This window comes from Pristiophorus japonicus, chromosome 1, assembly GCF_044704955.1.
Source record: "Pristiophorus japonicus isolate sPriJap1 chromosome 1, sPriJap1.hap1, whole genome shotgun sequence".
Lineage (NCBI taxonomy): Eukaryota > Metazoa > Chordata > Chondrichthyes > Pristiophoridae > Pristiophorus > Pristiophorus japonicus.
In genome coordinates, this window is record NC_091977.1 from 118,003,488 (window position 1) to 118,030,090 (window position 26,603).

Sequence of the window (26,603 nt, forward strand, 5' to 3'; positions counted from 1 at the left end):
AAAAAAATGACAGACAGTTAAAGACCCTCTGGTCCATCCAGCCTGTCACAATACTCTCTACCCTACCCAAAACCATGTGATGGTCTGGGAAGCAGAAAACCACATGAAAATCCTGGCCAATTTGGGGAGAAAAAAATCTGGCCATCAAGCAATCAAAACAAGTCCATGAGATCACTATGGCTCTGAATTCCCTAAAGTATCCACCTTTTGTAAGATTGATTTCCACTCCAATCAGAAACAGGTCCAGCTATCGCTTGAAGGAATTCAGTGAATCGCCGTCCACCACACAAGCTGGCAGCCTGTTGCAGAGCTCCACTATTCTCTGGGAAGATTCAACTCCTGACATCTAACCTAGATCTGGCCTTACACAGCTTAAAATTGTGACCCCTGTTCCTCCCTAACCTACTTAATTGGAAAAAAATCATCAACTAGAGCATAACCTATTCCTTATATCATCTTGTGAATCTCAATCAGGTCACCCCTATGTCTACACTTCTCTAAAGTGTAGCGTCCTAACTTTTTGCCTATCTTGATAGAAAAGATGCTTTATACTGGGAATGATTCTAGTGGCCCTCCTATGCGCCCTTTCAAAAGCCTCAATATCACCCACCATGTGAGGAAACCAAAAACTGGCCACAGTATTCTAAGTGACGCATGACCATGGTCTTGTTCAAGGTCAAAATAGTATGCCTCGTTTTATAACCAATTGTCCTATGAATGCAATCCCAACACTATTTGCTCTAGCTATTGCTTCATGGCATTGGTCACAAATCTTGAGAGGTCAATGCACTAGACCACCCAGATCGCTTTCTTTCTCCACCTTCTTTAATGCTTTTCCCTGAAGAGTGTTTGAATGTTGAGCATTCACCCTGCCCACATGCATAACACTGTACTTATCCAAATTAAACATAATTTTTTACCAGTCATGAGCCCAATCTTCCAACACATTAAGATCCACCTGAAACAGTCGAATATCGTCTACAGTCCTAACATTCACACAGATCTCCGTATCATCTGTAAATTTGCAGATCGTACCCCCAACACCTACATCCAGTTCAATAATAAAAATAATAAAGAGCAACGGTGCAAACACCGATCCCTGTGGGACACCACTGGTGACCGGTCTCCAAATAGACCCAAATCTATTTTCATCAGCTTTTGTCTACATCCTGCCAGCCAGTTCTCAATCCAGCTTAATATACAGGAAACTCTCGTTTATTCGGATACGGATTTAACAGAAAACTCGTCGTAACAGAATTTAAAATATTGCGTCGCCACTTCTCACTGGCTGACGGCCCTGCATGCAACACTTCGACATACATCATATCCAAATCCTTCTGTTGCAAAATCGCTAACAATTGCACAACATGACACTCACCATGAGCAAGGACTCAAAATCTACCGTAAAAATCTAAAAACTGAATGCACAAGTTCACCCTCCTCTGTCCTTGCTTTGCAGGTGTGTGTGTGCACGCTGCTGCAGCCGCTGTCTCTCGTGGCCGCCGCTGACGTTGGGAACGGGAGCAGTGCCGGCACTGGGTTCCAGGCACAGAATGCGGCCCGGAGAGCACGCTCCGGAACCCCGAAGCTGGACAATCTCCTCCTCGAGGCCACCTGCAGCCACTCCCAGTGCAGCATTCGTCCCTCCGCTATTACAGTCCGGGGGAAGTACATGCATGCTGGCAACTCCATCCCTTTTTTTCTGCAGAAACGGTTGTCGCGCACATTCTCACATTGAAACCACTCAGAACTCTTCTTACAATTAGTTACTTCAGATGCAGCGACTATTAAGTAGGCGATCATTAACATACCAGTGGGAATTTTGATTTCCAATGAGTTGTTAAATATATATACAAATATTAACTTTAAAATGTAAACTCGCCCTATCGGAAAATTCGTTTACCCGGAATTGCCGAAACCCCGAGCGAGCCGGATAAACGAGAGTTTCCTGTATTACCACTAATACCAGAGGCTTTAATCCTCCATAGAAGCGTCTTATGCGGTATCTTTCAAAAGCTTTTTGGAAGTCTAAGTAGACTGGGCTTCCCTCATCTATCATCTTCATAACTTCTTCAAAAAATACAATTAGATTTGAAACAAGAGTGTTGATGAGGGTAGTGCAGTTGATGTTGTGTATGTAGAATTTCAAAAGGCATTTGACAAAGTACCACATAATAGACTGGTTAGTAACATTAAAGGAACAGTGGCAACATGGATTCAAAATGCTACAAAAAGGGACAGATAGCAGGGGAGTAGTGGTGACCGGCTGTTTTTTTTCAGACTGGAGGGAAGTATGCAGTATTCCTCAGGGGTCGGTATTAAGACCACTGCTCTTTTTGATATATATTAATGACCTGACTTGGATATATAGGGCATAATTTCATACTTTGCAGATGATACAAAACTCAGAAATGTAGTCAACAACGAGACAGATAGTAACAGACTTCTGAAGATTGGTGAATTGGGCAGTCAATTGGACGATAAAATTTAACGTAGAAAAGCATGAAGTGATACATATTTGTAGCAAGATAATGAGAGGCAATGTGAATGGAATGGTACAATTCTAAAGGGGAGTGTAGGAACAGAGTGACCTGGGGCTGTATATATACAAATCTTTGAAGGTGACAGGACAAGTTGAGAAGGTTAAAAAAGCATATTGGATTCTTGGTCTTATTTATAGAGACATAGCGTACAAAAGCAACCACACTATGCTCAACCTTTATAAAACACTTGTTCGGCTTCAGCTGAACTGTGGTGCCCAGAATTAAACAACATACATTAGGCCTTGGAGAGAGTGCAGAAGAGATTAACTGCAACGGGACTAGGGATGAGGGACTTCCATTATGTGGAGAGACAAGAGAGGTTGGGGTTGTTCTCCTTCGAGCAGAAAAGATAAAGAGGAGATTTGATAGAAGCGTTCAAAATCATGAACAGTGTTGCTAGAGTAAATAAAAAGAGAAACGGTTTCCAGTGGCAGAAGGGTCAGTAACCAGATGACACAGATTTAAGGTCCTTGGCAACAGAACCAGAGGTGACATTTTTTTTTGAAATAGTGAGTTGCTGTGATCTGAAATGCTCTGTTGGAAAGGATTGGGGGAATTCAATAGTTAACATTCAAAAGAGAATTGGATAATTACTTGGTGAAAAAAATTCCATGCTATGGAGAAAGAGCAAGAGATTGGGACTGAATGGATAGCTCTACCAAAGATGGCTGAATGGCCTCTTTCTGTGCTATATCATTCTATGATTCTACTCCAGTGTGAGTTAAGGCGTTCCCTGAAATAGCAAATCAGAAACTAATTGAATAGCTTGTGCAACTCATTTACAATATTAAAAAACACAATGCATATTTGTGCATTCCACTCACCGCATCATATACAATTTCTAGTGGTCGTGACTCCACCCTCAACCTCTGATCGGCTCTTTCATCCAAAGGATTGGTCTCAAATATGATCCTGAGCAGAGTATCTTCATCGTCAGTCATAATGTTCCGTGAAGAAAGCAGTAGTGGTTTGTGTATTTTCTGAGGTAATCCAGTCACTTCAAGTGTACTTATCATCGCTTCAAATCTACAAAAAGAGTACCTCATAAGGATAACACAGTACAGATACAACGTCTCGAATTCGGCAACATCGGGTGGCGAGGGACGAGGAAACCGTTAAAAACAAACGCAGCGCCAGTGGGGGGGTGTGGAAGTGGGCGGCGAGAGTCACGAGTGGTGAGGAGCGCCAACAGCGAGGTCCGAAATCCGGAACAATCCAAAAACCGGCACGATCTCGGTCCCGAGGTTACCGGATTTCAGCCGGTGTACCTGTACAGTTTCCACATTGACTTGTTGGATTACAGTGCAACTCTTTTAACCATTAAACCAACCAGAAACAACAATACAATATAGTATTTAAATAATTTCCAACTGTAAGAAAATGGTTAAAATTAAAATTTCTTGAAGTCTCTTTATATTGCCATGTATTAACTTTTAGCTTTTGCCTGTTAAGTGAATTTCTGTTAGAAGAATGAAAATGTAATCATAAGGCAGGCTTACTTTATTTTAACAGATGCAAAATATTGCAGATGCTGGAAATCTGAAATAAAAATAGAAAATGCTAGAAATACTCAGCAGGTTAGGCAGCATCTGTGGAGAGAGAAACAAAGTTAACGTTTCAGGTCAATGACCTTTTGTCAGAACTGGAAAGAGTTAGAGATGTAACAGATTTTCAGCAAGTGTAGAGGCAGGGAAGGGAGGAGTCTCCAGGAACGAACAAATGGGAAGGTCTATGATAGATCGTAAGGCAGGAAAGATTAAATGACAAAAGGTATGATTGTATACAGCAAAAGGAGATGGCAATGAGACAAGTAAAGAAACAAAAGAGTCTAGAAGAGTTGTAAATGGGAATGGGATAATTAACAACTGCTATGTGTGAAAAAATAGGGACAGAGGTTATGGTCTGAAATTGTTGAACTCAATGTTGAGCCCAGAAGGCTGTACAGTGCCTAATCGAAGGATGAGGGAATTTCCCTATGAGAAGAGATCGAGTACACTAGGCCTATATTCCCTAGAGTTTAAAAGAATGAAAGGTGATCTAATTGAAGCACATAAAATTCTTACAGGACTTGACAGGTTAGATGCAGGAAGGATGTTTCCCCTGGCTGGGGAATCTAGAACACGGGGTCACAGTCTCAGAATAAGGGATCGGCCATTTAGGACTGAGATGAGGAGAAATTTCTTCACTCAACGGGTTGTAATTCTTTGGAATTCTCTATCCAAGAGAGCTGTGGATGCTCAGTCGTTGAGTATATTGAAGACAGAGGTCGCTAAATTTTTGGGAACGAAGGGAATTAAGAGATATCAGGATAGTGCAGGAAGGTGGAACTGAGGTAGAAGTTCAGCCATGATTTCGTTGAAAGGCGGCGCAGGCTCGAAGGGCCTACTCTTGCTCCTATTTTGTATGTTCTTGTGTTCCTCGAGCTTGCATTGAGCTTCGTTGGAACAAAGTGGGCGAAAATGGAGAGCAGAATGGGACTGGAGTGGAGAATTAAAATGACAGGCGACCGGAAGCTCGGAGTCACACTTACGGACTGAACAGAGGTGTTCTGCAAAATGCGCATCCAATCTGCTTTTGGTCTCCCCAATGTAGAGGTCACCACATCGTGAGCAGTGAATACAGTATACCAAATTGCAAGAAATGCAAGTAAATTGCTGTTTCACCTGGAAGGAGTATGTGGGGCCCTGGACATTGGAAAAGGGAGGAGGTAAAAGGCAGGTGTTGCATCTCCTGTGTTTGCATGGGAAGGTGCTGTGGAAAGGGGAAGAGGTGTTGGGGATGATAGAGGAGTATACCAGCGTGTCACGGAGGGAGCGGTCCCTTCAGAATATTGAAACGGGAGGGGAGGGCCATTTCCATTTACACCTCTTCTACACTCATCTTTTGTTTCTTTACTTGTCTCATTACCATCTCCTTTTGCTGTGTACAATCATACCTTTTGTCATTTAATCTTTCCTGCCTTCCGTCCTATCATAAACCTTCCGTTTTGTTCGTTCCTGCCCTCCTGCTTCCCCTTCCCTGCTTCTACACTTGCTTAAAATCTGTTTCATCTCGAAGTCTTTCCAGTTCTGACAAAGGTCATCGACCGGAAACGTTAACTTTGTTTCACTCTCCACAGATGCTGCCTAACCTGCTAAGTATTTCTAGCATTTTCTGTTTTTATTTCAGATTTCCAGCATCTGCAGTATTTTGGTGGTGGGATCACGCTGGAGGTGGTGGAAATGGCATAGGATGATCCGCTGAAGGTGGAGGCTGGTGGGGTGAAAGGGGAACCCTATTGTGGTTCTGGGAAGGAGGGGAAGGGGTGAGAGCAGAAGTACGAGAAATGGAACAAACAGGGTCGAGGGCCATGCCAACCATGGTCGAGGGAAATCTCCCAAACACTCCTCTACATTGGAGACCAAATGCAAAAAACCACTATGCGGAACACATCCGTTCAGTCTGTAAGTGCGACCCCATTCCACTCCCACTCGGACCCTCTCTGTTTTCGGCCTCTTGCACTGTTCATAGAATCACAGAAAATTACGACACAGCAGGTCATTCGGCCCATCATGTCCGTGTCGGTCGAAAAAGTGCTACTCAACCTAATCCCACCTTCCAGCACTTGGTCTGTAGCCCTGTAGGTCACGGCTCATTAAGTGCACATTCAAGTATTTTTTAAATGAGATGAGGGTTTCTGCCTCTACCACCCTTTCAGGCAGTGAGTTCCAGACGCCCACCATCCTATGGGTGACATTTTCTTTCCTCATCTCCCCTCTAATCCTTCTATCAATTACTTTAACTATGCCCCCTGGTTATTGACGCCTCTGCAAAGGGAAATAGGTCCTTCCTATCCACTCTATTTAGGTCCCTCAAAGAAGACAATCCCCTGCCTTTCCAATCTTTCCTCATGGCTAAAATGTTCCAGTACTGGCAACATCCTCATAATCGCCTCTGCACCCTCTCTAATGCAATCACATCCTTCCAGTAATGTGGTGACCAGAACTGCACAGAGTACTCAAGCTGTGGCCCATTTAGTGTTGTATATAGTTCCAGCATAGCTTCCCTGCTCTTATATTCTATGCCTCGGCTAATAAATGGAATTCAATCCAGCTAAGTGTGTGGTAATGCATCTGGGGAGCTCTAACAAGGCAAGGGAATACACATTAAATGGTACGACACTGAAAAGTGTAGAGGAACAAAGGGACCTTGGAGTGCAGGTCCACAGATCCTTAAAGGTAGCAGGCCAGGTAGATAAGGTGGTTAAGAAGGCATATGGAATATTTGTCTTTATTAGTCGAGGCATGGAATACAAAAGCAAGGAGGGTATGCTTTAACTGTATAAAGCACTGGTTAGGCCGCAGCTGGAGTACTGTGTGTAGTTCTGTTCACCACATTACAGAAAAGATGTGATTGCACGGGAAAGGGTGCAGAGGAGATTTACAAGAATGTTGCCTGTACTGGAGAATTTTGGCTATGAGGAAAGATTGGAGATGCTGGGTCTGTTTTCTTTGGGATAGGAAAGACCCGTTTTCCCTTGGCAGAAGGGTCAATAACCACAGGACTTGGATTTAAAGCAATTGGGGGAAGGTTTAGAGGAGATATGGGGGGGAAATTTCTTCACCCAGAGGGCAGTGGGGGTCTGGAACTGACTGCTTGAAAGAGTGGTAGAGGCAGGAACCCTCATCACATTTAAAAAGTACTTGAATGTGCCGTAACCTACAGGGCTACGGCCCAAGAGCTGGAAAGTGGGATTAGGCTGGATAACTCTTGGTCGGCCGGTGCGAACACGATGGGCCGAAATGGCCTCCTTCCGTGCTGTAAATTTCTATGATTCTATTCCACATGCCTTTTTAACTACCTTATCGACCTGTTCTGCTACCTTTAAGGACCTGTGGACATGCACTCCAAGGTCCCTCTGTTCCTCCACACCTCTCAGTATCCTCCCATTTATTCCTTTGCCTTGTTGCTCCTCCCGATATGTATCACCTCTCACTTTTCCGGATTGAATTCCATTTCCACTTTTCTGCCCAACGGACCAGTTCATCGATATCTTCCTGCAGTCTAAAGCTTTCCTCCTCACTGTCAACCACACGGCCAATTTTTGTATCATCTGAAAATGTTTTAATCATAACCCCTACATTTAAGTCTAAATCATTAATATATACTACAAAAAGCAAATAAGTCAAAGTCAGCCCAAGTTTCTGAGCCCTGTGGAACCCCACTGGAAATAGCCTTCCAGTCGTAAAAACACCGGTCAACCATTACCCTTTGCTTCCTGCCAATGAGCAAATTTAGGATCTAATTTGCCACTCTCCCTTGGATCCAATGGGCTTTAACTTTTTGATCAACCTGCCATGCGGAACCTTGTCAAAAGCCTTGTTAAAATCAACATTGACTACATCAAACTTACTGCCTTCATTGACCTTCCTTGTTATCTCCTCAAAAAATGCAATCAAGTTAGTCAGACACGACCGAGCCTTAACAAATCCATGCTGAATGTCCTCGATTAATCTGTGTCTTCCTAAATAAAGATTTATATTGTCCAATAATTTGCCACCACCGAGGTTAAATTAACTGGCCTTTAATTACTTAGTCTATTCTTTCCTTCCTTTTTAAACAATGGTACAACATCAGCAGATCTCCAATCCTCTGGCAGCACTCCTGTAATCCTGTAGAGAGGATTAGAAAATGATGGTCAGAGCCTCTGCAATTTCCTCCCTTGCTTCTTTTAATAGCCTAGGATATATTTCATCCGGTCCTGGTGGTTTATCTACTTTCAAAGATGCTTCTTTGAGGCGGTCACGGCCCTTATAGAAAGGGGTAATTTCAGCCAGATAGAAACATAGGATCAGGATTCGGCCATTCAGCCACAAGTCTCTCCGTCATTCAATGAGATCATGGCTGATTTGCTCCATACTCCCACTTTTGGCCATATCCCTTAATACCTTTGGTTAACAGAAAGCTATTAATCTCCAATTTAAAATTAATTGATCTAGCATCCATTGACGTTTGTGGAAGAGAGTTCCAAACTTCTACCACCCTTTGCGTGTAGAAGTGTTTCCTAATTTCACTCTTGAAAAGTCTGGCTCTAATTTTTAGACTATGCCCCCTAATCCGAGAATTCCCAACTAGTGGAAAAAGTTTCTCTCCATCTACCCTACCCGTTCCTCTTAATATGTTGAAAACTTCAATCAGATCATCCCTTAACCGTCTAAATTCCAGAGCATACAACTCTAATTTGTGTAGTCCCTCCTCGTAACTCCCTTGATATCCAGGTATCATTCTGGTAACTCTCTCCAAGGCCAATACATCCTTCCTAAGGTGTGATGCCCAGAACTGCTCACAGTACTCCAGGTGTGGTCTAAGCAGAATTTTGTATAGCTGCAGCATAACTACTACTCCCTTGTATTCTAATTGGCTGATATCAAGACCAGCATCCCATTAGCCTTTTTGATTATTTTCTGTTCCCTCTAGGGACTTTAACTAATTCATAGCCAAATCTGTGTAAGAAATATGAAAAAGTGATGATGTTGCCTATGTCCTTTTGTCTTTGTTCATTAATTTCTCTGTAACTTTCTCCAGTTTCATTATTTGAATGACAGTTCAATCAAGGTGAAACTATAACAATGTTTGGGAGGCAGAGGGTGTTGTATTTGTTAAAACTAAAGTTATTGATAAGGGACATAGGAAAGGGAATTAGAGACACGTGGAAAAGTTTGAAAAAAGGTTTAAAAAAAGTGTGTTAAAAGAGATATCTCAGTATTTGCTACAGTCTGATCAGCCTTGAAAATGTCGATCTCACAACTATAAAATGTTTCAATTCTCTGGTAAACTCAAAAGTATTGGCAAAAGTGTTGCTGTTAAGTGTATATTTAATTATTGTCAATTAATAGTTACTACTATTTGCTTAACAAATCTGTGAATGTCAATAATAAATGCTTTGAACATTATTATTTTTGAGGAGCAACTTATAAGAAAACACAACTTTAGCACAACAGGACTGTTCTAGAGTCCTTGACTAGACGACTTAAATTAAACAAAACTTAATGGCCCAGAATTTGCGGTCAAAGGTGTTGGCCACTGGCCCCGAAGTACGCTTCACACAAGGACCTCGGGATCTGGGTCAAGAAATTTGGGTTTTCCGAGATTCAATTCAAATCAATGGAGGTTAGTGGGGATCCCCTTGTACAAGCTGCTGTGACGTCAACAAGCAGCCAATTAAAATGTAGAGTTCTCAGACAGCAAACAAGGGAGTGAGTAAGCTCTTAAAATGTTAACTCTTTAAAATAGTTAGAGAGCAAAGGAAATACTGGGGCTCTCATGGGGAAAAGGCAAACCTGAAACAATGATGAACAAACTTAAAAAGGTAATTTAAAAAAAATATATATTTTTATTAAAATGAACAAATTTCACATTGCACAAAATTAGTTTTTCAGGCCCTTAACCTTTGTTTAGCAGTCAATACACTGTGAAAACCCGTTATACCTAATCCGTTTGAGTTTAACTTTTAGTGAGGAATTTAACAGCGTAAAGAGCTGAAGTTTATCAATTTTCATGGTTTGGGTGATTACACTGATTACACTGTCAATTCGCTGTTATCCCGACTGCAAATTCTGGGCCACTATCTTTTTTTTTAAAAATGGTCTAGCCAAACTGCTTGAAGTTTAAGCTGATTTATACACCAATAGGTTTGTGATTTTGCCCCTACTGCTCAAATCTAGACAATCCAGAGAAGGCCATCAGCACGTGAAATAAGCACGTGTTGCAAAGATAGTGTTAAAGTTTATAGCGAGACAAGTCATGATCGAGACCATGAGGTCAGAGGGATTGTTGAGCCTATGTCAACCTCAATCTTTTGACTATGAAGAGTTTTATTTTTTACAGATTAGGCAAGAAAAATAAATTAAACACACTAAGATTCTTAAATCAGAAATTATGAATACAGCCAGAGATATCACACAATATTCAATACTGCTGAAATACTGCTACCCATAAAGCTTCGAGTTCAATGGGATTGTTCCTAAATTAATTAAACTGCCCATTAAATATTTACAGTTTGCTAGACAACTAGTGCCGCCTTCTCTAATTTGTCAAACAATGATAATTTGGTAGGTGTTTCAGTGAAAGGTTTACCCACCACCGCATCAGGAACTATTTTCAAATCAGGTATTAGGTTTCCATGTGCAGCACCGGAGTCCAGGAAGGTCAAAATGTTGATTCCCCCACCTAGGTGGCATTAGCTGATTTTGCCTGCAGCAACAATCACAACAACTAACATGTATATAGCACCTTTAATGTCGAAGAATATCCCAAGGGAGTGACGCAGACTCCTCAGACCAGGATCCTGATGATGTGCTCTCAGGATCACAGCATTCCTGCCCCAGACCTCCCACTCCGCCAGTGCCTCCACACGATTCCAACTGAGCCAAGCCAGACTGCACCCTCCCAGGAGGGTGCTGGCCAGTCGGCACCCGGCCCTTCCAGGCCCAAATATGTTCGAGGGCGTCCGAGAAGGACAGCTGAAGCTCCCATATAATAACTACAGCAGCCTTCCCAGACACATAATGCAGCCACAGGGTAGACACTTAGGCGTAGTGTTGGGGTAGACATGCGTAAGAGGTATTATAAGGACATGCACAGGGGTAAGACATGATTATTGGTGTTAGTTGATGGTAGTCTTTTTGTTTATGTTGTGTTTTTGCACTGAATTGAATATTTTGATAAATCTTTATTTTTGGAAACTTATATCTGGCCAGGTGTTTCATTTGGGAGTGGCCAATTGTGCATGAAGGCACTCATTGTGATGGCCATTGAAAGTGGAAGCTGAAGGGTCATGTGTGGATGAGATTATCTGAAGTGAGCAGCTATGAGACGCAGCTGCACCTCCCTTGCAGTGTTGCGCTGGGGACGACCCTCCTAGCTCGGTGGTGACGGGGATCCTCCTTCTCCTGCGTCTGCTCCTCCTCATCAGGTGGTACTGCTCCAGCAGCTGTCCCCTCATGGCCAGGTTGTGCAGCATGCAGCAGACCACGACTAATATGTAAACCCGTTGAGTACTGTAAGGTGCCACTAGACCAGTCCAAGCAATGGAACCTCTCCTTAAGGATGCCTATGCAGTGCTCGATGATGCACCTGGTGCCACAATGAGCGTCATTGTAGGCATGCTCTGGCACTGTCCTGGGGTTCCGCAGTGGAGTGAGCAGCCAAGTGGACAGGGGATATCCCTTCGTCCCCAAACGGCCAACCACAAATCTGAGTTGGACCTGTGAAGAGGGCGGACACACTGGTCTGGCGCAGAATACAGGAATCATGGCTGCTTCCTGGCTACCTCGCATTAACTGCCAAGATCCGACGCTAGTGGTCACACACGTGCTGGACATTCAGCGATTGGAACCCCTTGCGGTTGACAAAGATCTCGGGGTGATGTTATGGCGCCCTCAGCCCAACATGTGCAGTCTATCGCACCTTGCACCCTCAGGAAGCCTGCAATTCGGGCAAATCCGGCCTGCCGCTCCAGCTGTTTGTCCCTCGTCATGAAGGAGATGTACTGCACCCTTCTCCTGTAGAGTGCATAGGTGACCTGCTGGATGTACCGATGTGCGGGGAATTGAGAGATGTTGCCAATGTCTATAGTGGCAGACTATATATTCAAAAAGGAGTTAGATGTAGTCCTTACTACTAGGGGGGTCAAGGGGTATGGCGAGAAAGCAGGAATGGGATACTGAAGTTGCATGTTCAGCCATGAACTCATTGAATGGCTGTGCAGGCTCGAAGGGCCAAATGGCCTACTCCTCCACCTATTTTCTATGTTTCTATATTTCTATAAAGACCCCATGGCAAAAAAATTCAACAAGATGGTGACCTTGGTCTCTACGGTCAGGGCGGTCCTCAGCGTTGTGTGAGGCTGGAGATCTTCGCGCAGGACAGTGCAGTGCTCCCCAAGTACCTCTTTCCTAAATCTTGGCCTTTGCGGGCATTGCTCATCACTGAGCTGGAGGAAGGAGAACTAAAGTCTGTAGACCCTTTGAGGGGAGGGCCTCCTTCCCCACTTCTGCGTTGGCCACCTCCCCCGGCTGCTGGATGATGTCCATCACCCTGGTCGTCCTGATTGTCGGGCGCCTAAGGAGGCTGTTGCTGGCAAGGCTCCTGGCCCATTATTTGGTGTGGGGGGGGCGGTCAGCATACCTCACCAACCTCCTGATGCCATCTCCCTCCTGGCCACCCTCTCTAGCTACAGGTCTGCACACATCTGCAGGCCTGTCTCTCTGTTGGGCAGCCATGGCTGCTGCCTCCCTTGATGTTGCTGACGGCGACGCAGTCTCCTGCATGCCGCCCTGCATCTTCCCAGGTGTACCAGGTTTTCCCCTGCCAACACTGATCCCATTGTTTTTCAGGCTGCACCCTGCCAGGCAGGCCGCTGGAGCACAGAATGAGGCCTACAGGCCTCCACTAAAGCCTGAGAGCTGAAAGTCCTCAGAACTCTCACAAAACTTCTGAACACCATTTAGCAGGTTCAATTCAGGGAAAAAAACAGCAAAACTTCTCTCCAAAAATCGCCCCGATCGCGGGAATAGTCCATTGACTTCATCCAGCGTTGTCATGTTCCACGGCAAAGTGGACCGACATAAAAACCTGGTGGGGTCACTGCCGAAAAAAATTCATTTTTTGTACCTGAATATAGATGGCGTGGCCGCGTAGCAGCAGCGTGCACCCTGATGATGTCACCGCGGCCCGAATCCATTTACCACTGCTTAAATGCGCTTGTCTTTATGTTTTTACTACCAAAGTGAATAACTTCACATTTATCCACGTTATACAGCATCTGCCATGTTTTTGCCCATTCACTCAACCTATCTAAATTGCCTTGCAACGTCTTTGCATCTTCCTCACAACCCCATCTAGTTTTGTGTCATCAGCAAACTTGGAAATATTACATTTGATTCCCTCATCCAAATTATTTATATATATTGTGAATAGCTGGTGCCCAAACATTGATCCCTGTGGTACCCCAATGGTCACTGTCCGCCACCCCAAAAAAGACCTGTTTATTCCTACTCCCTGTTTCCTGTCAGTTAACCAATTTTCAATCCATGCCAGTACATTACCCCCAATCCTATGTGCTTTAACTTTGCACACTAGCCTCTTATATGAGACTTTATCAAAGGCCTTCTGAAAATCCAAATACACTACATCTACTGGTTCTCCCTCATATATTTTATCAGTTATATCCTCTAAAAACTCCAGTAGGTTTGTCAAACATGATTTTCCTTTCATAAATCCATGTTGACTTTGTCTAAGCCCGTTGATATTATCTAAGTGAACCATTATCACATCCTTTATAATAGACTCCAGCATTTTCCCTACTACTGATGTTAAGACTAACCGGTCTCCCTCCTTTTTTAAATAGTGGGGTTACATTTGCCACTCTCCAATCTGCAGGAACTGTTCCATAATCTATAGCATTTTGGAAGATGACAACCAATGCATCCACTATTTCCATGGCTACCTCTTTTAGTACTCTGGGATACAGAACATCAGGCCCTGGGGATTTATCAGCCTTTAGTCCCATTAGTTTCTCCAGCACTATTTTCTTACTAATAATCATTTCCTTTAATTCCTCTTGCTCACTAGACCCTTGGTTCGCTAGCATTTCTGGGATTTTATTTATGTCCTCTTCAGTGAAGACAGAACTAAAGTATTTATTTAATTGTTCTGCCATTTCCTTGTTCCCCATTATAAGTTATCCCATTTCTGTCTGTAAAGGACCTACATTTGTTTTCACTAATCTTTTTCTTTTTACATACTTGTAGAAACTTTTGCAGTCGGTTTTGCACTCACACTTGCAAGTTTACTCTCATACTCTATTTTTCCCCTCTTAATCAATCTCTTAGTCCTTTTTTGCTGAATTCTAAACTGCTCCCAATTCTCAGGCTTGCTACTTTTTCTGGCAACTTTGTATAACTCCTTTTTGGATCTAATACTATCCTTAATTTCTTTTGTTAGCCATGGTTGGGCCACTTTTCCTTGTATCTGCATACTAACCTTTTATGTTTCATGCACCAGGACTCCAGGTCCTGCTGTACAGCAGCACTTTGCAATTTTTCTTAATTTACTAATAACTTGCTCTTCGATTTTTTCTGTCAAAGTGCATAACCTCACACTTTCCAAGTTTATACTCCGTCTGCCAAATTTTTGCCCACTCACTTAGCCTGTCTATGTTCTTCTGCAGGTTTTTTTGTGTCCTCCTCACACATTGCTTTTCCTCCCATTTTTGTATTGTCAGCAAACTTGGCTACGTTACACTCAGTCCCTTCATCCAAGTCGTTAATATAGATTGTAAATAGTTGGGGCCCCAGCACTGATCCCTGCGGCACCCCACTAGTTACTGATTGCCAGCCCAAGAATGAACCATTTATCCCGACTCTCTGTTGTCTGTAAGTTACAGAATCCTCTATCCATGCTAATATATTACCCCCAATCCCGTGAACTTTTATCTTGTGCAGTAACCTTTTATGCGACACCTTGTCAAATGCCTTCTAGAAGTCCAAATACACCACATCCACTGGTTCCCCTTTATCCACCCTGTTCGTTACATCCTCAAAGAATTCCAGCAAATTTGTCAAACATGACTTCCCCTTCATAAATCCATGCTGACTCTGCCTGACTGAATTATGCTTTTCCTACTATCTTGCTACTGCTTCTTTATTAATGGGGATTGTGGAAAGTTCCTCCCCCCCTATAGCCTCTTGACTATCCACTGTTGGGATATTTTTAGTGTCCTCTACCGTAAAGACGGATACAAAATATTTGTTCAGAGTTTCTGCCATCTCCATGTTCCCCTGCTATTTAAGAAAGGAGGGAGAGAGAAAACAGGGAACTACAGACCAGTTAGCCTGACATCAGTAGTAGGGAAAATGCTAGAATCTATTATGAAGGACGTGGTAACAGGGCACTTTGAAAATAATAATAGGATTGGGCAGAGTAAACGGATTTATGAAAAGGAAATCATGTTTGACAAATCTGTTTGAGCTTGTAACTAGCAGAATAGATAAGGGGGAACCAGTGGATGTGTTGTATTTGGATTTTCAGAAGGCATTCAATAAAGGTGCCACACAAGAGGTTATTAAACAAAATTGGGCTTATGGGATTAGGGGTAATATACTAGTATGGATTAATAGACAAAAAACAGAGCGTAGGAATAAACTGTTCATTTTTTGGGTTGGCAGGCTGTAACTAGTGGTGTAGCAAAAGGATCGGTGCTTGCGCCTCAGCTATTCACAATCTACATCAATGATTTGGATAAGGGGACCAAATGTAATATATCGAAGTTTGCTGATTATATGAAGCTAGGTGGGAATGTAAGTTGTGAGGAGGATGCAAATTAGGCCTCAAGGGGATATAGACAGGCTAAGTGAGTGGGCAAGAACATGGCAAATAGAATATAATGTGGCAAAATGTGAGTTCTCCACTTTGGAAAAATAGAAATGCAGAGTACAGGTATTTTTTAAATGGTGAAAGATTGGAAAATGTTGGTGGTCCTTGTATATGATTCACTGAAAGTTAACATGCAGGCAATTAAGCAAGCAAATAATATAAGAACATAAGAAATATGAGCAGGAGTAGGCCATTCGGCTCCTCGAGCCTGCTCCGCCATTCAAGATTATGGCTGATCTTCTACCTCAACTCCACTTTCCTGCACTATACCCATATCCCTTGATTCTCTTAACATCCAAAAATCTATTGATCTCTGCCTTGAATATACTCAAAGACTGAGCCTCCATAGCCCTCTGGGGTAGAGAATTCCAAAGATTCACCACCCTATGAGTGAAAAAATTTCATCTCAGTCCTAATTGGCCGATCCTTTATTCTGAGACTGTGACCCCTGGTTCTAGACTCCCCAGCCAGAGGAAACAACCTCCCTGCATCTACCCTGTCGAGCTCTGTAAGAAATTTGTATGTTTCAATGAAATCACCTCTCATTTTTCTAAACTCGAGACAATATAGGCCTAGTCTACTGAATCGCTCCTCATAGGACAATCCCCCCATCCCAGGAATCAATCTGGTGAGCCTTCGTTGCATTCACTCTGTGGCAAGTATATCCTTCCTTAGGTAAGGAGACCAAAACTGTACATAATACTCCAGGTACGGTCTCACCTGGGCCCTATATAATTGCAGTAAGACGTTTTTACTCTTATACTCAAATCCTCTTGTAATAAAGGCCAACGATCTCAAAAGGGAAGTCTAATGGACCCGGATGGCCTACTCCTGCTCCTAATTCTAATGTTCTTCAGGGGGACAAGAGAAGTTGTTTGATGGGGTCCATTTTTGAGAAAGTAGGGTTGGGAAGTAAATAGCAGTTTTATGGATGAGATGAGACATGGATAGGGCATGGGGAGAGATGGGAAAGTAACCAAAGGGACAAGGAGTTCAGGGATAGGGAAAAAAGAGGTATGTGGGAAGATGTGCACAAAATCAAAAGATCAGAAGGTGCAAGTTGAAACTTAGGCCTGGAAGCGATTTCAGAGAAAAGACAGAGCAAGGTCATGGAGGGAGTTGTAAATGGGCACAGAGAATTTAAAATCCACTTTCTGGGGGATAGGGACAACAGGTGAATGGAACTTTGCTTGTTAATTGATGCAGGCACAGGAGGGGAATGGTAAGAATAATGCTTGAGGAAATGGAACAGTTCATGAAGTTTGCAAATACTCAATAATAAAGTGGCCAGGAACTGGACTTCAGGAGTGGCAAAGGAACAAGTGATGGGTTGAATGGAACAAGGGATCTGATGAAAGCTGGCGGAGTGGGGTAAAAGGAATTGAAAATCAGTGCCACCCAAGATGGGTGGAGTAGGACGGAGAAACTAGGAAAGCAGAATCAAATTAATGACAAAAAATCAACGAAGTGCTGATGGTCAACATGAAGGAGCAAATACAGGGCAAGTCCCACTAGATTGGAAACAGACCAATGTGCCATCAATTTAAAAAAAAAAAGGCAAATAAACAGGTAACTACAGGCACATTAGTCTTGCATCAGCAGCAGGGAAAATTAAAGAATTGATGATTGAAAACAAACTTATGGATTACTTACTTGAAAATAAGTTATAACTGCAGATGTAGATGATCAAATACCCTATGGATTACAATGGTTCTTCTGTTGCTGGGACCATATCAATGTTAGTTGTTGAATGCAATTAGGTTTACATTATGCAAACTGTAATCTTCAGTTTCTGTACCAGACTTTTGATAAACTAATTTCAGAATCAGAATGAAATTTGCTCAGCTTTTTCTTCGAGATACTGTACATGTGATTAGTAACCTCCCTTATGAATAACAGGAGCAAAATCCATAAAAGCGCCAATTGTACATGGTCATCAAAAGTAACATACTGTTGGACGTAACAGCCTTTTTATATATATGCATGGGATCTGCTTCAAAAATGAAGAATAAACCCATGCAGGTATTGTATTACAAAATCATAAAAACTTACTTTATTGCTTGTGCTCCTGGTCTCTGGGTCAGCATTGTGCTTAAATCAATCACAGCAAATTTCATGATCTCTGGCTTGTCTTGTTCTTCTCTAATGGAAATGGACATGCTAACGAGCTTCACAGAAAGTTTCACTGCTTCATACTATGTAATTAATAAAGTCAAAAACAGTGGTGATTATTCACTGTACAATGTATGTCCATTCAATTTCAAAAAGTCTGATAACAACAACAATTTGGATTATATAGCACCTTTAGCATATTAAAACATCCCAAGGTGCTTCACCTAACCAAACACCGAGTCACATCAGGAGATATTAGGACAGGGTTTGGTCAAAGAGGTAAGTTTTAAGGAGCATCTTAAAGAACGAGAGAGGTAGGGGTTTAGGGAGGGTGCTCCAGAGCTTGGGCTGAAGGCACGGCTGCCAATGGTGGAGCATTTAAAATTCAGGATGGGCAAGAGGCCAGAATTGGAAAAGCACATAGATCGCAGAGGGTTGTAGGGCTTGAGGAGATGAGAGAGATAGAAGGGCTAGGCCATGGAAGTATTTGAAAACAAGGCTGAGAATTTAAAAAAAATTTAAATCGAGGCTATGCCGGATTCAGAGTAAATGTAGGTCAGCGAGCACAGGGGTGATGGGTGAACAGGACTTGATGGGAGTTAGGACACAGGCAGCAGAGTTTCAGTGAGTTCAAGTTTATGGAGGGTGGAAGATGGGAGGCCGACCAGGAGAGCATTGGAATAGACATGTCTAGAAGTAACAAAGGCATGGGGAGGGTTTAAGCAGCAGCTGAGCAGCGGCAGGGGCAGAGGTGGTGTGCAATGTAGGCGGTCATGGTGATGGAATGGATATGTGGTTGGAAGCTCATCCAAGGGTCAAATAGGATGCCAAGGTTTGAACGGTCTGGTTCAGCCTCAAACAGTGACCAAGGAGAGGGATGGAGTCAGTGGCAGGGAAGGATTTTGTGGGGGGCCCCAAAGACAATGGCTTCGGTCATCCCAATATTTAGTTGCAGTACATTTTTGCTCAGGATTGGATGTCAGACAAGCAGCGTGACAATTCAGGGACAGTGAAGGGGTTGAGAGAGATGAATCTTGAAGTAGAGCTCAGTGTCGTCTGCATACATTATGTATTTTCGGATGATGTCACTGAGGTGCAGCATGTAGATGAGAAATAGGAGGGGGCCAAGAATAGATCCTTGGTGGACTCCAGAGGTAACAGTATCAATCTGTAATTTGTTTTTATTTTAAAAAGTAATGCTGAGTTGATCTTAATTTTGATTAAATGCAAAAATTATCTATATGACATTCCAAAAGGAAGCATACATTATTCCACAAACTGCCATGCGCTTTGTTGCTTTCTTCCAATTACAGCCTGCCATATAGAAGTTTTAGTTCAAACTTGAAGAGTTAAGATCTGTAATGCACTGCCTGAAAGTGTGGTGGAATCAGATTCAATAGGAGCTTTCAAAAGGCAATAACTTCAAGAGGACTAATTTGCACGGTTATGGAAAAAATCTGGGGTGTGGGATTAAATTGGACAGTTTTTTCATGGAGCTGGCACAGGCACAACGAGCCAAATGACTACCTTCTGTGCTGTAAGATTCTATGTTTACAGAATTCAGACATGGAGTTCCGGTGGTACAGATACCAGGAGATGCTGCATCCAGAAATATACTATGGTCATGGGCAGGTACTTTGTAAACAGTTTGGATGTTGGGGAGATGTCTAAGAGGAGTATCTTGCACTGAAAGCTTTGTCCATTAAAGCTGAACCCGAGAATTTTACAGTAGCACACTGTATGGCAATATTGAACCATGCATCTTTTAGATCTATAATAGCTATCCTGTCCCCTGGATACAACATCTAGACAATCTGTTCCAAGAGTCCCTTTATGACCCATCTTTCTGAAGCTATAAAATACCTGTAATAGAAAATTATTTTCCCCAGATCGGGGTGAACCCGTTCTTGCTTCAGATGCTAACATAGAAACTTTGGCCCCAAACTTGGTGGAAGCTAAGTTCCTCCCAAGTGCCGCCCAAAGGACCACTGAGATACCCGACGGTACTTTGGGCGGGTGTTTTGTGGAAAAGTCCTGGAAAGATCGTCCAGTGACAAAAAAACAACTTATGCCCTGAATACGGGCGGGACCTCCCAATCTCGGTGCCAAATGCAATCCTCGGCAAAGTACCACCGAGGATTGAGTCGGGCCCGGGGGAGGCGGGGAGAAACATAAAAATTAAAACTTTCCCCCTCAAAATTTAAAAAACACTGCAAAACCTTCAGGGGACCCCATCCACATGAATCAAAGGAAAAAACGACAAGTTTACTAACCCTTTTTTGCAGGTCTTCATACTTACCGTTGAGGTTAGACCTGCCTCCACGCAGCAGTCCTTCCCCCTGCTGCAGTGGACCCCCGCACGGACCAAACTGGCAGCTGGGCGGGTGGGATTGCATTTACGTCAATTGCTCGCCAGCGGACGGTTCCCAGCGGTCCTCCCTCCCTGCCGGTGGGAGGCCTCCACAAAACTCGCACGGAGAGGAGACCGCCCATAAAACTCAGCGGCAGCGGGCGGTAAGTGCACCAAGTTCGGGGCCATAGAAATTTACAGCACAGAAGGAGGCCATTTCGGCCCATCGTGTCCGCTCTGGCCGACCAAGGGCTATCCAGCCTAATCCCACTTTCCAGTTCTTGGTCCGTAGCACTGTAAGTTATGGCACTTCAACCAAATTAAAAAGCAGAACCACAAAGGTAATAATCTCTGCCACGAGCAAATTTGCATAGGGTAAATATGATCAGAGAGTTAAACATGTGGCAAAAAGTCTGGTGTGGGAGAAATGGGTTTTGGTTCGTGGGACACTAGAACCAGTACTGGGGTAAGAGGGAGCTGTTTCGTTGTGAGGGACTCCAATTAGACCATGCTGGGACTAGGGTCCTGGTGAATCAAATAACTAGGGCTGTAGAGAGGGCTTTAAACTAATTAGTGGCGGGGGGGGGGGGGGGGGGGGAGGGGGTTCAGCTGAGCGAACATTTTAAAAGTCAAAGGATAAGAAGAAAGCAATAGAGCAGGATAGCTCTGGGGGAAATGAAAACCAGAGCGTGACAGGAAGGGACAGAATGTATAAACATAAAAGTGAATCAGAAAGTGGGGTCAAAGCAGGAAAAAAAAAAGAGTAAAAAAACAAATTTAAAAGCATTCGTAACAAAATAGATGAGTTGATGGCACAAATATACAGAAGGGTATGATCTGATCGCCATTACAGAGACGTGGTTTCAAGGCGACCAAGGCTGGGAACTAAATATTCAAGGGTATTTGACAATTCGGTAGGACAGACAGAAAGGAAAAGGAGGTGGGGTAGCTCTGTTAATAAAGGATGAGATCAGTCCGTTAGTGAGAAACCATATTGACTCAGAAGATCAAGATGTTGAATCAGTTTGGGTGGAGATAAGGAATAATAAGGGGAAAAAGTCGCTGGTGGGCATAGTCTATAGGCCCCTGAACAATAGCTACAATGTTGGATAGAGTATAAATCAAGAAATAATGGAAGCTTGTAAAAAAAACAGCAATAATCATGGCCGATTTAACCTTCATATTGATTGAGCAAAGCAAATTGGCCAGGATAGCCTTGAGGAAGAGTTCATAGAGTGCATCCGGGATAGTTTCCTTGAACAGTATGTTGTGGAACCAACCAGGGAGCAGGCTATCTTAGATCTGGTACTGTGTAATGAGACAAGATTAATAAATGATCGCCGAGTAAAGGATCCTCTAGGAATGAGCGACCCATAACATAGTTGAATTTCAAATTGAGTTGGAGGGTGAGAAAGTTGGATCTCAAATCAGTGTCCGAGGCTTAAATAAAGGGAACTACAAAGGTATGAAGGCAGAGTTGGCTAAAGTGGACTGGGAAAATAAATTAAAGAGTGGGACAGTTGATGAGCAGTGGCAGACATTTAAGGAGATATTTCATAACTCTCAACAAAAATATATCCCAATGAGAAGGAAAGGCTGCAAGAGAAGGGATAACTATCCGTGACTAACTCAGGAAATAAGGGATGAAATCAAATTGAAAACAAGGGCATACAATGTGGCCAAGACTAGTGGGAGGCCAGAGGATAGGGCAACTTTTAAAAGCAAGCAAAGAACGACTAAAAAAATAATGAGGGGGAAGATAATTATGAAAGTAAACAAGCACGAAATATAAAAACATAGTATTCGTTTCTACAGGCACATAAAAAGGAAAAAAGAGTGGCTAAAGTAAATGTTGATCCCTTAGAGCATGAGACCGGGGAATTAATAATGGAGAACAGGGAAATGGCAGAGACATTGAACAAATATTTTGTATCGGTCTTCACGGTAGAAGACACGAACAACATCCCAATAGGGGATAATTAAGGGGCTATAGGGAGGGAGGAACTTAATACAATCACTATCACTAATTGAAGTAGTACTAGACAAAATAATGGGACTAAAGGGGGACAAGTCCCCTGGACCTGATGGCTTACATCCTGGGTAATAAGAGAAGTGGCTGCAGAGATAGTGGATGCATTGGTTGTACTCTACCAAAATTCCCTGGATTCTGGGGCGCTCCCAGCAGATTGGAAAACCACAAATGTAATGCCTCTATTTAAAAAAGGAGGCAGACAGAAAGTAGGAAGCTATAGGCCAGTTAGCCTAACATCTGTCGTTGGGAAAATGCTGGAGTCCATTATTAAGGAAGCAGTAGTGGGACATTTGGAAAAGCATGATTCAATCAAGCAGAGTCAGCATGGTTTTAGGAAGGGGAAATCATGTTTGACAAATTTGCTGGAGTTCTTTGAGGATGAAACGAACAGGGTGAATAAGGGGGAACCAGTGGATGTGGTGTATTTGGATTTCCAGAAGGTATTCGATAAGGTGCCACATAAGAGGTTACTGCACAAGATAAAACCTCACGGGGTTGGGGATAATATATTAGCATCGATAAGAGGATTGGCTAACTAACAGAAATCAGAGAGTTGGGATAAATGGTTCATTTTCCGGTTGGCAAACAGTAACTAGTGGGGTGCTGCAGGGATTGGTGCTGGGTCCTCAACTATTTACAATCGAAATTAATGACTCGGATGAAGGGACCGAGTGTAATGTAGACAAGTTTGCTGATGATACAAAGATGGGTGGGAAAGCAAATTGTGAGGAAGACACAAAAAATCTGCAAAGGGATATAGTCAGGCTAAGTGGGCAAAAATTTGGCAGATGGAGTATAATGTGGGAAAATGTGAGGTTATCCACTTTGGCAGAAATAATAGAAAAGCAAATTATAATTTAAATGGAGAAAAATTGCAAAGTGCTGCAGTACAGAGAGACCTGGGGCATCTTGTGCACGAAACACAAAGTTACTATGCAGGTACAGCAAGTAATCAGGAAGGCAAATGGAATGTTGGCCTTTATTGCAAGGAGGATAGAGTATAAAAGCAGAGAAGTCCTGCTACAACTGTACAGGGTATTGGTGAAGCCACACCTGGAGTACTGCATGCAGTTTTGGTCTCTGTATTTAAGGAAGGATATACTTGCATTGGAGACTGTTCAGAGAAGGTTTACTTGGTTGGTTTTCGAAATGAGGGGTTGACATGTGAAAATAGGTTGAGTAGGTTGGGACTATAATCATTGCAGTTCAGAAGACATATATAAAAGATGATGAGATGGCTCGACAAGTTGGATGCAGAGACTATATTTCCACTCAGAGGAAATTAAAACTAGGGGGCATAATCTCAGAATAAAGGGCCGCCCATTTAAAACTGAGATGAGGAGGAATTTCTTCTCTGAGGGTTGTAAATCTGTGGAATTCTCTGCCCGAGAGCTGTGGAGGCTGGGTCATTGAATATATTTAAGGCGGAGATAACAGATTTTTGAACGAGAAGGGAATAAATGGTTATGGAGCGGGCAGGGAAGTGGAACTGAGTCCATGATCAGATCAGCCATGATCTTATTAATGGTGGAGCAGGCTCGAGAGGTCAGATGGCCTGCTCCTATTCTTATTTCTTGTGTTCTTGCGTTTAAGTGCACATCCAAGTATTTTTTAAATGTGGTGAGGGTTTCTGCCTCTACTACCATATCAGGCAGTGAGTTCCAGACCCCCACTACCCTCTGGATGAAGAAATTTCCCCTCATATCTCCTCTAAACCTCCCGCAATTGCTTTAAATCTATGTCCCCTGGTTGTTGACCTCTCTGCCAAGGGAAACAGGTCCTTCCTATCCACTCTGTCAAGGTTCCTCATAATTTTATACACCTCAATCAGGTCTCCCCTCAGCCTCCTCTGTTCCAAAGAAAATAGATCCAGTATCTCCAATCTTTCCTCATAGCCAAAATTCTCCAGTCCAGGCAACATTCTTGTAAATCTCCTCTGCATCCTTTCCAGTGCAATCGGTTAGGCAATCTCAACTGATAGCATTACTATCATTATATAGTCCAGAAGGTAGTCAGATCTAATTACCACACAGGATGTCAGGCAATGCTCTGCTAATTCCCAGGAGGCATGAGTCAGCAGAGATACTTCCCCATATGTCTGCAAATTCACACAGGGGCGCCTACTCAGATTCCAGGAGGGGAAAATATCCAGGGAATCATTCACACAAAGTCCGATCGTATTATGCCCCAGGACTTATGCCAGTACTTTTCCCCAATAAAGGTTCGTTGCTTCTAGCATCAGACTTCCCATCACCAAGTCTCCAAACTCTCAATTGAAGGTGGTCATTTATGTATCTCAACCTGCTATTGTTGAAGAAACTGGAAGCCAAAAAGAGTATCTTGAACCACCTTTATATATTCAAGAGGGAGTTAGATATGGCCCCAATGGCTAAAGAGATTAAGAGGTATTGAGGTGAATGATCAGCCATGATCTTATTGAATAGTGGTGCATGCTCGAAGGGCCGAATGGCCTACTCCTGTACCTATTGTCTATGTTGCTACGTTTTCGGTTAACTGGATGGAAAAAGTTACAGGATTTAGTTTTAAAACTTTTCTTGCCTGTGAACAACACCATGGGAGAAAAATTGGTCACATTACAAAAAAAGTGTAAAAGCAGGACACATCAACCCTTCTGAAATGTCTTAAGTTTACAGTGGTTACGGAACAGTAATGCTATTTATGCAAGTGTCCTTTAGTTTCATTTATCATGCTGCACTAGTTAATCATACAGGGCTAACTTGAACCAGTAATACAAATCAAGCAGAGTCAGCATGGTTTTATGAAAGGGAAATCATGTTTGACAAATTTGCTAGAATTCTTTGAGGATGTAACGAGCAGTGTGGATAAAGGGGAACAAGTAGATATCGTGTATTTGGATTTTCAGAAGACATTCGATAAGGTGCCACATAAAAGATTACTGCACAAGATAAGAGCTCACTGGCTTGAGGGCAATATATTAGTATGGATAGAGGATTGGCTAACTAACAGAAAAGAGAGTCGGGATAAATGTGTAATTTTCAGGTTGCCAAGCTGTAACTAGTGGGGTGCCACAGGGATCAGTGCTGGGGCCTCAACTATTAACAACCTATTTTAATGACTTGGACGAAGGGACCGAGTGTAATGCAGCCAAATCTGCTGTTGATACAAAGATATGAGGTAAAGCAAGTTGTGAAAAGGATACAAAGAATCTGCAAAGGGATATAGATAAGTTAAGTGAGTGGGAAAAAATTTGGTCGATGAAGCATAATGTGGAAAAATGTGAGGTTATCCACTTTGGTAGGAAGAATAAAACAAACAAATTGTTATTAAAAAGGAGAGAGACTACAAAATGCAGTGGTACAGAGGGATCTGGGGGTCCTTGTACATGAAACACAAAAAATTAGCATTCGGGTACAGCAAGTAATTGCATTGGAGGCAGTTCAGAGAAAGTTGATTCCCGAGATGAAGGGGTTGTCTTCTGAAGAAAGGTTGAGTAGGTTGGACCTATATTCATTGGAGTTTAAAAGAATGAGAGGTGATCTTGTTGAAATATATAAGATTCTGAGGGGGCTTGACAGGGTAAATGCAGAGAGGATGTTTCCCCTTGTGGGGAAATCTAGAACTCGGGGCCATAGTTTCAGAATAAGGGGTCGCCCCGGAGATCAGGGGGAATTTCTTCTCCCAGAGGGTCGTGAATCTTTGGAAGTCTCTACCCCGGAGAGCTGTGGAGGCTGGGTCATTGAATATATTTAAGGTGGAGATAGACAGATTTTTGAACGATAAGGGAGTCAAGGGTTATGGGGAGCAGACAGGAAAGTTGAGTTGAGGCCAAGATCAGATCAGCCATGATCATATTGAATTGGCGGATCAGGCTCGAGGGGTCAAATGGTCTAATCCTGCTCCTATTTCTTATGTTTTTATGTAATTTTATAAAACATACTCTTTTTGGCATTGTTGGGTCCACTGCAGCTTCACTATATCCAATTGCTGTATAGAGTTTAGATTTCTCTTCAGGTGTCATCAATACATCAATTCCTAAGAATAAACACATTTCCAAAAAGTTATGAAAAGTACATTTACACAATATTTTTGAAAAAACATTTGTGTTTCAGAACAAAAGGAATACATAGATTACCTTATTTGCTAGTTCTATTACTTTAACATGGCAGAA

At 42.7% G+C, this 26,603-nt stretch overlaps 1 protein-coding gene across 2 annotated transcripts in view; it reads right to left on the reverse strand.

Moving 5' to 3' along the window:
* vps13a (vacuolar protein sorting 13 homolog A) overlaps positions 1-26,603 on the reverse strand; it is a 645,125-nt gene that overhangs the window by 435,930 nt on the left and 182,592 nt on the right. For both annotated transcript variants that reach the window (XM_070882697.1, XM_070882688.1), the window contains exons 16-18: positions 26,373-26,467; positions 18,012-18,154; positions 3,368-3,569 (exon numbers count right to left, since the gene is read on the reverse strand). In XM_070882697.1, coding sequence (XP_070738798.1) covers positions 3,368-3,569; positions 18,012-18,154; positions 26,373-26,467 — 440 coding nt within the window. The remainder of the gene's footprint in view (positions 1-3,367; positions 3,570-18,011; positions 18,155-26,372; positions 26,468-26,603) is intronic.